The 10000-nt window shown below is 43.3% G+C and overlaps 2 protein-coding genes and 1 long non-coding RNA gene across 5 annotated transcripts in view; 2 read left to right on the top strand and 1 right to left on the bottom strand.

Annotated features, from left to right (window-relative positions):
• lcp1 (lymphocyte cytosolic protein 1 (L-plastin)) overlaps positions 1–3748 on the bottom strand; it is a 14290-nt gene extending 10542 nt beyond the window's left edge. Inside the window, exon 1 of the mRNA XM_051402874.1 lies at positions 3592–3748. The gene's annotated coding sequence lies outside the window, so the exon portion shown is untranslated. The remainder of the gene's footprint in view (positions 1–3591) is intronic.
• On the top strand, positions 32–472 carry LOC127365182 (uncharacterized). 3 transcript variants are annotated; one of them, XR_007885146.1, is made up of 3 exons: positions 32–160; positions 221–280; positions 341–472. It is a non-coding gene; the product is annotated as an uncharacterized LOC127365182 (long non-coding RNA). The 3 variants fall into 3 exon arrangements; XR_007885144.1 differs by having other exon boundaries at positions 72–160; positions 191–280; XR_007885145.1 differs by having other exon boundaries at positions 72–160; positions 191–250; positions 281–351.
• Positions 3749–7463: 3715 nt separating the features above from the next.
• LOC127365128 (GDP-Man:Man(3)GlcNAc(2)-PP-Dol alpha-1,2-mannosyltransferase) overlaps positions 7464–10000 on the top strand; it is a 7355-nt gene continuing 4818 nt past the window's right edge. The window contains exons 1-2 of the mRNA XM_051402893.1: positions 7464–7604; positions 7744–7968. Of these exons, the coding sequence (XP_051258853.1) occupies positions 7552–7604; positions 7744–7968 (278 nt within the window). The 5' untranslated portion in view covers positions 7464–7551. The remainder of the gene's footprint in view (positions 7605–7743; positions 7969–10000) is intronic.

Here is a 10000-nt window from a genome sequence, read left to right on the forward strand (position 1 = left end):
GCAGAAAGGAGGAAGCTGACAGAGAGTACCTCCTCATTCTCTGATGCAAAACACTTCTCACTTCTGTCAGCCTCCAACTTCCTGCTTCTGCTTCTTCCTGTCTGACCGTTTCTCTGTGATCACTGTGTGGGATTGGACCTGAGCACCTGCAGCTCCACAGGTCACCTGTACTCTGCTAACAGCTCCACAGGTCACCTGTACTCTGTTAACAGCTCCACAGGTAACCTGTACTCTGTTAACAGCTCCACAGGTCACCTGTACTCTGCTAACAGCTCCACAGGTCACCTGTACTCTGTTAACAGCTCCACAGGTCACCTGTACTCTGTTAACAGCTCCACAGGTCACCTGTACTCTGCTAACAGCTCCACAGGTCACCTGTGATCAACCAGACTCCAATTAGAAAACAAGCATTTTAAAAGCTGTTAGTTCGTCGTGTTACAGACCGACAGTCTGAGTTCTTTCAGCATCATATTGATCCTTTATTGACATTAAATCAGTAAATTCTAATCATTATGTGCTCATACTGCCGCAGGGAGACGGATTAAAGGGCGAGTATTTCCCTCTACTCATGTGAGTAAATACAAATGATCCCACAAGTAACGTAAGGGGAATATTTACTTCATGTTTGTTGGGAACAAACAATAAGAGTCATTACATGAACCAGATTGTGCAACTAGTTTCAGTCAGTTCATTCTCCATTAGTTTATCTATATATAGATATACAGATATATATTGATACAGTATATCTATATATATATATAGATATACTGTATCTATACAGATACTGTATCTATATAGATACAGTATATATATATATACTGTTTCAATATAGATACAGTATATATATATATACTGTATCTATATAGATAGACGGATATATGAAAAGCTGCAGATAAGGAAGAGTGAAGCAATTCTGAGAAGTAAGTGATCACATGACACACATTTTATTTTAGTCTGTGGTGATTCATTGTGTGTGTGTGTGTGTGTGTGTGTGTGTGTGTGTGTGTGTGTGTGTGTGTGTGTGTGTTCACTATGATTCAACTTCCTGTACGGTAACCGAAGATGACAACATGACCCTATAAATCCTTCTCACATGGACATTCTGTTAGTAATGCTTCCTAAATACAGACTTAATCAGTTAGCTAGTGTTTCTGTAGTGGAGACTAAACGTTAACAATGATCCATATCAGCAGTTTGAATCCAACTAAAAGCTCCCTGCACCAAACTCCCTTTAAGAAATATCACATTTTAACAATTCCTAACGTGTTCGTAACAACACGTAACTCTAGAAACACGAGCTAAAGGCCGTCATATGTCCACAGTCTGACTGTCAATACAGGATCAATATCATCCATAAAGATACAGTGTATACTGATCAATATCATCCATAAAGATACAGTGTATACTGATCAATATCATCCATAAAGATACAGTGTATTGATACATTGATCCATGGTGTTGTATTAACGTCACATTGTGGTGGTTGGAAGATAAAAGAGTAGAACAGCAGGAAACCAGAAACCACAAATGATCCGAGTGATCGAGGTCTGAACGCTGCATCCGTTCTGCTTCTTTAACGAACACAAGGTTTGAACTGTTGCAGCAGATCGGAGACGAGGAGGACGAGGATTCATCAGAAGTGAAACAGTTCCTCTCTTCCTCTCTCTTTCTGCACTCATTCATGATCCATTAATGCATGTTACTAACTTCACTTCTTCCCCGGAGTTCTTGTGCTTTCTCGTCTCGCAGGTTACTATACATTACTATAATCACTGCTCATTGTCCCCCATCGTTGTCGTTGTCGTCATCTTCTTTATGTTCATCATCATCAGTCACTACTATTAGTGCAGTTGTTGCTACTGTTGTTGCTGTGCACCTACCTGTCTGTCTGTCTGTCTGTCTGTCTGTCTGTCTCTGTCTCTGTCTCTGTCTCTCTCTCTCTCTCTCTCTCTCTCTCTCTCTCTCTCACCCCAACTGGTCGAGACAGACGACCACCCACCTAGAGCCGGAGGATCTGTCCTAGGTTTCTGCCTTTTAACAGGCAGTGTTTCCTTGCCCTTGTCTCCAAGGTCTTGCTCATGGTGGTACTGTTGGGTCTCTGTAAATAATGTTAAAGAGTTCGGTCTAGACCTGCTCTATTTGAAAAAATTTTACTTTATTCACAACCTATATGAGTCTACAACAGTCAACACTGAGAGTCTGACAGCTGTCAATCACTGCAGTCAGGTGTTGAGGCCCCGCCCCCTACAGTCCCTGTCCTCTGCAGGTTTCAACAGGTTGAAGCTTTGTAAGAGTGGTTGGAACCACATTAAAGACATTAAGTTTGTGTTTGAAGGACATTAGTCTCGTTAATGTGTCTCAGCTCTTAAAGACACAAACTGTCCTTCAGAAGCAGAAATGAAAGTGAGCAGCTACAACATCTGAAATGAGTCATATCTCTTTTTATAGTTAATGACTCAGTTAATGTGAATGTGTGACTGCAGAACACACCTGGTGTTTCTACCTGGTGTTACTGTTTCTGCCTCCATCTTGTTTCTATCATATGGGCTCATTTATTGATAGCATTGATAGATTTATGTTACTGATTGGTTTTCTTTAAGATTCGCTGCTTTGTCGTCCACGTAGTTCTGGATAAAGGACGTCCCGGAGGGGCTGCGGGGGGGCTAATGCTAACGTTAGCTCAGCTTGTTTCTCTGATAACTTAAGATCCTAAAATCCTTCATCCGGTTCAATCTAGAGTTAAAAAGCACCGAGATCTAAACAGTGGATGGTCAACAGTCAGAGTGTGACAGCTTCTGGCAGACAACCACAACGCTGACGCAGGCACAAAGGGGATATGACGCCATCGACAGGCGACCGGTGAAACGCAGCGTTACCTGAATAAAATGTTTGAACATTGTTGGAAACATTTGGGATAGTTTTTACGCTGTTTACTGATTATAGATTATTGATTACTTTTGTAGAAGTGGCAGAAAACAGAAACACTGAAGCAGAAGTGTAACAGTGAACTTATATATATGTCAGTGTGTTATAGAGCATCACGTGGGTCTGACTGAGTGTGAGCAGCATCAGGTACTGGAGAGACCTCGCTGCTCGCTGCCTGCTGCCCGCTGCCCGCTGCTCGCTGCTCGCTGCCTCGCTGCCTCGCTGCCCGCTGCCCGCTGCCCGCTGCCCGCTGCCCGCTGCCCGCTGCCCGCTGCCCGCTGCTCGCTGCCCGCTGCTCGCTGCCCGCTGCCTCGGAGGGATTTTTTGTGCAGCTGAAGTGAAGCTAACCACAAACTTCCTTCCCTTTCAGGCTCAGCTCTGTGCAGTGGTTTAACTTCTCTTCCTCCTCCTCCCCCCGCAGGCCTCACTACAACTGCTCTTTACTTCAAATCATTTGTGCAGGTTTCACAAGGACAGCGACGTCGGGTTGAGTTTTATAAGAAGTGGTTTCAGCAGCAGAACCGTGCACTGATCAAATTCTGGATTATAACAATGTAGTAAGAACATCTGCACCAACGCGGGATTACAGCGTCCTCTTTCACTCAAACATACAGATATAACAGTGTGTGTCACAGCGGTGCCTTCAGGGAACCTGTGTGGAGTTACCTGAGAGGTGAGGCGAGGAGGCTGCAGGTGTCTGGGTGTGGAGGGTCACTCGTCTGTGTCTCTGTACCTCAGTCGGTCCGTCTGGCTGAGAGACAGGCAGCGCACTGAGACGGATCTGAGAGCTGTGCGACGATGCATCTGTTCAAACCGAAGAGGAAGTGACACACAGCGCCTCAGAAACAGGAATGAACGGCGTTTTGTCTTTATATGGCAATGCTGCGGGTGGAGGTAAACCCGGTTAGAGGAGACGTGTGACGGCAGTGACTGCTGATATCTGATCAATCATTGTTTAAAGGTTATTTATTGGAATCAAACAGTGGTTGTCAGATAGAGAGAGACAGCAGGTTATAGACTACAGCAACTAATCTATTCAACTTTTAGAGTCAGTGTTTAAGAAAATATATCAAAGCTCTGATTTCAAGGTGGATATTATCCGGTTTCTGACTGAATGTTTTTGGGTTTTAGGAAACATTGATCAACACTTTCTGACATTTTATGGACCAAACAACTGATCGATTAATCAATAATGACAATACATTTTCGTTGGGGCACTATAGGGACACACCTTTACCTACAGAGACACACACAGACACACAGAGACACAAAGAGACACACACAGACACAAAGAGACACACAGAGACACACACACAAAGAGACACACACAGAGACACACACACACACACACACACACAAAGAGACACACAGAGACACACACACACACACAAAGAGACACACACACACACAGGGACACACACAGACACACACAGACACACAGAGACACACACAGACACACACAGACACACACAGAGACACACACAGACACACACAGACACACAGAGACACAAAGAGACACACACAGACACAAAGAGACACACAGAGACACACACACACACACACAAAGAGACACACAGAGACACACACACACACACACACACACACACACACAGAGACACACACACACACACAAAGAGACACACACAGAGACACACACACACACACACAAAGAGACACACAGAGACACACACACACACACACACACACACAAAGAGACACACACACACACACACACACACACACACACACACACACAGAGACACACACACACACACACACACACACACACACACACACACACAGACACACAGAGACACACACAGACACACACAGAGACACACACAGACACACACAGACACACACAGACACACAGAGACACAAAGAGACACACACAGACACAAAGAGACACACAGAGACACACACACACACACACACACACAAAGAGACACACAGAGACACACACACACACACACACACACACACACAGAGACACACACACACACACACACACACACACAAGAGACACACACAGAGACACACACACACACACACACACACAAAGAGACACACAGAGACACACACACACACACACACACACACACACACAGAGACACACACACACACACACACACACACACACACACACAGACACACACACACACACACAGAGACACACAGAGACACACAGATACACACAGAGACACACACAGAGACACACACACACACACAAAGAGACACACACAGAGACACACAGAGACACACACACACACACACACAAAGAGACACACACAGAGACACACACACACACACAAAGAGACACACACAGAGACACACAGAGACACACACACACACACACACACACACAGAGACACACACACACACACACACACACACACACACACACAGAGACACACACACACACACACACACACACACACAGAGACACACACACACACACACACACACACACAGAGACACACACACACACACACACACACACACACACACACACACACACACACACACACACGAGACACAGAGACACACAGAGACACACACAGACACACACAGAGACACACACAGAGACACACACAAAGGTGTGATACAGGATACCACTGAATGCGTCATGCTAACACGCTACAGGTGTGAAAGGAGACGTTACCTGTCAAACTGCGGTGGCTTCCGGTGTACAGGTGTTGTTTCCGGTCCACAGACTCTTTAAAGTGTCGGTAACAGTCTCCCGGTGAGCGCTGATTGGTTGAATTTCACACACAGAAACGCATTAGAGCTTTACATCTTACATCTGTCTGTCTGTCTGTCTATCTATTTATCTGTCTGTCTGTCTGTCTGTCTGTCTGTCTATTTATCTGTCTATCTGTCTATCTATCTATCTCTCTATCTGTCTGTCTATCTGTCTGTCTGTCTGTCTATCTATATATCTATCTGTCTGTCTGTCTATCTGTCTGTCTATCTATCTATTTGTCTATCTATCTGTCTGTCTATCTGTCTATCTATTTATCTGTCTGTCTGTCTGTCTATCTATATATCTGTCTATCTGTCTGTCTGTCTATCTATATATCTGTCTATCAATCTGTCTGTCTGTCTATCTGTCTGTCTGTCTATCTATCTATCTATCTACCTGTCTATCTATCTGTCTGTCTGTCTATCTATCTATCTACCTGTCTATCTATCTGTCTGTCTGTCTATCTCTCTACGCTACCTGTAGGCTACCTGTAGGCTACCTGTACTACCTGTACTACCTGTAGGCTACCTGTAGCCTACCTGTAGTACCTGTAGACTACCTGTAGGCTACCTGTAGTACCTGTAGACTACCTGTAGGCTACCTGTAGGCTACCTGTAGTACCTGTAGTACCTGTAGTAACTATAGCCTACCTGTACTACCTGTAGACTACCTGTAGGCTACCTGTAGGCTACCTGTAGTACCTGTAGTACCTGTAGTAACTATAGCCTACCTGTAGGCTACCTGTAGGCTACCTGTACTACCTGTAGTACCTGTAGGCTACCTGTACTACCTGTAGGCTACCTGTAGTAACTATAGCCTACCTGTAGGCTACCTGTAGGCTACCTGTTGGCTACCTGTTGGCTACCTGTAGGCTACCTGTAGTACCTGTACTACCTGTAGTACCTGTAGACTACCTGTAGGCTACCTGTAGTACCTGTAGTACCTGTACTACCTGTAGACTACCTGTAGGCTACCTGTAGTACCTGTAGTACCTGTAGGCTACCTGTAGGCTACCTGTACTACCTGTAGACTACCTGTAGGCTACCTGTAGTACCTGTAGTACCTGTAGGCTACCTGTACTACCTGTAGGCTACCTGTAGGCTACCTGTAGTACCTGTAGGCTACCTGTAGGCTACCTGTAGGCTACCTGTAGGCTACCTGTAGTACCTGTAGGCTACCTGTAGGCTACCTGTACTACCTGTAGGCTACCTGTAGTACCTGTAGGCTACCTGTAGACTACCTGTAGGCTACCTGTAGACTACCTGTAGTACCTGTAGGCTACCTGTAGGCTACCTGTACTACCTGTAGGCTACCTGTAGGCTACCTGTAGTACCTGTAGGCTACCTGTAGGCTACCTGTAGGCTACCTGTAGGCTACCTGTAGACTACCTGTAGGCTACCTGTAGGCTACCTGTAGTACCTGTAGGCTACCTGTAGGCTACCTGTAGGCTACCTGTAGACTACCTGTAGGCTACCTGTAGGCTACCTGTAGTACCTGTAGGCTACCTGTAGGCTACCTGTAGGCTACCTGTAGACTACCTGTAGGCTACCTGTAGACTACCTGTAGGCTACCTGTAGGCTACCTGTAGGCTACCTGTACTACCTGTAGGCTACCTGTAGGCTGTGATGATATATATGATCATTTCATACAAATTCAATTAAAGTGCTGCAGTGAAATGAGAAGTGTTTTATTATTAATATATTGTTTATTATTATTGTTTACCTGGAGGTTTGTTGTTTCTGTTTTATTAATCTAAAGGAGAAAAACTAATAAATAAATTAAAGTCACGTGTCGATGACGTGTAGGTAAACAAACGCTGAGCCAATCACAGAGAGGCAGCCCGGTCAGCTGACAGCAGTTTCCGGAAGTGTTGTGTTGTCAAAATGGCCGACCACCACCATCACGACTTCTCTCTGTGTTTCTGCGATTTAATGAGGTATTTATTGATTATTATATTGTTATTAGAGCTAAATATCGATCACTGAGAATGACGTGGAGTGACGGACAGCTAACGGCTAGCTTCAGGCTAACTAGCAGCTTCCTGTCTGTGTGCCTGTCTGTGTGCCCGTCCTCAGGCTGTTGTGGTCTCTGGTGGTCCCCTGTGTCTACCTCAGTCTGGTCCTGACCCTCCTCCTGCTGCTGCTCCTGTTCGGGGTCCGTGTGTGGCTGCGGGGCCGCCGCAAAGCCCGCCGGGAGCAGAGCGACGGTGGCCCGGCGGTGGCTTTCTTCCATCCGTACTGTAACGCGGGAGGAGGCGGGGAGAGAGTCCTCTGGTGCTCCCTGAGGGCCCTGATGAACCGGTACCTGTCTGTCTGACTGCGTGTCTGCGTGTCTGTTTATACTGTCTGTCTGTTTATACTGTCTGTCTGTGTGTCTGTTTATACTGTCTGTCTGTGTGACTGTGTGTCTGTTTATACTGTCTGTGTGTCTGTTTATACTGTCTGTCTGTTTATACTGTCTGTCTGTTAATACTGTCTGTCTGTGTGACTGCGTGTCTGTTTATACTGTCTGTGTGTCTGTTTATACTGTCTGTCTGTTTATACTGTCTGTCTGTTAATACTGTCTGTCTGTGTGACTGTGTGTCTGTTAATACTGTCTGTCTGTCTGTTAATACTGTCTGTCTGTTTATACTGTCTGTGTGTCTGTTTATACTGTCTGTCTGTTTATACTGTCTGTCTGTGTGTCTGTTTATACTGTCTGTCTGTTAATACTGTCTGTCTGTTAATACTGTCTGTCTGTTAATACTGTCTGTCTGTTAATACTGTCTGTGTGTCTGTTTATACTGTCTGTCTGTTAATACTGTCTGTCTGTTAATACTGTCTGTGTGTCTGTTTATACTGTCTGTCTGTTTATACTGTCTGTCTGTTAATACTGTCTGTCTGTGTGTCTGTTTATACTGTCTGTCTGTCTGTCTGTGTGTCTGTTTATACTGTCTGTCTGTTTATACTGTCTGTCTGTGTGTCTGTTTATACTGTCTGTCTGTTAATACTGTCTGTCTGTTAATACTGTCTGTCTGTCTGTGTGTCTGTTTATACTGTCTGTCTGTTTATACTGTCTGTCTGTTAATACTGTCTGTCTGTTTATACTGTCTGTGTGTCTGTTTATACTGTCTGTCTGTTTATACTGTCTGTCTGTTTATACTGTCTGTCTGTTAATACTGTCTGTGTGTCTGTTTATACTGTCTGTCTGTTAATACTGTCTGTGTGTCTGTTTATACTGTCTGTCTGTTAATACTGTCTGTCTGTGTGTCTGTTTATACTGTCTGTCTGTTAATACTGTCTGTGTGTCTGTTTATACTGTCTGTCTGTTAATACTGTCTGTCTGTGTGTCTGTTTATACTGTCTGTCTGTTTATACTGTCTGTCTGTTAATACTGTCTGTGTGTCTGTTTATACTGTCTGTCTGTTAATACTGTCTGTGTGTCTGTTTATACTGTATAATAGGATAGTATAGAATAGTATATAATAGTATAGGATAGTATAGAATAGAATAGAATAGTATAGAATAGGATAGTATAGAATAGGATAGTATAGTATAGAATAGAATAGTATAGTATAGAATAGGATAGAAAGCCTTTGTCACTGTACAAATGTACGATGAGATTAAAAAGCCAACTCCAACAGCAGTGTAAAAAAATAATATATATATACAATAAAAACACAGGACATAAAGTAATAGTACAACAGAGGAAGGTAGGGTGCACAGTCCTGAGGAGTATGTACATTTGCTAAATAAATACGGTGCTATATACAGTGTTAAATATATATGTATATTGCCCATTATGGTATGGAATATTGCACATTGTGTGATATTGCACAGTAGGTATATATGTAGGTTTAACAGTGTTTAATAGTGACTGAAGACAGTCCGGGGGTTAGAGCAGTGCATGTGAGAGTTGGGTGGGAGCTGTGTTTGGTGATGGTTATAGCTCTGTTGAGACAACAGGAGGTGTAAATGTCCATCAGGGAGGGGGGAGGGCAGCCAATGATCTTCTGTGCTGCCTTTACAACTCTCTGGAGCCTCTAAAAAGTCTAAATTCATTGTCTTTGCTTATATCTCACAATCTCTACGTTGTCCAATAATTTACTTTTTATGTAATAACTTTATATTTAATAATTCTGACTTTATATTTAGTCATTATGACTCTATTTAATAATTATGACTCTATTTAATAATTATGACTTATATTTAATAATTATGACTTATATTTAATAATTCTTACTTTATATTTAATAATTATGACTTATATTTAATAATTCTGACTTGATATTTAATAATTCTTACTTATATTTAATAATTATGACTCTATTTAATAATTATGACTCTATTTAAT

This window comes from Dicentrarchus labrax, unplaced genomic scaffold (genome assembly GCF_905237075.1).
Source record: "Dicentrarchus labrax unplaced genomic scaffold, dlabrax2021, whole genome shotgun sequence".
In the NCBI taxonomy this organism is placed as follows: domain Eukaryota; kingdom Metazoa; phylum Chordata; class Actinopteri; family Moronidae; genus Dicentrarchus; species Dicentrarchus labrax.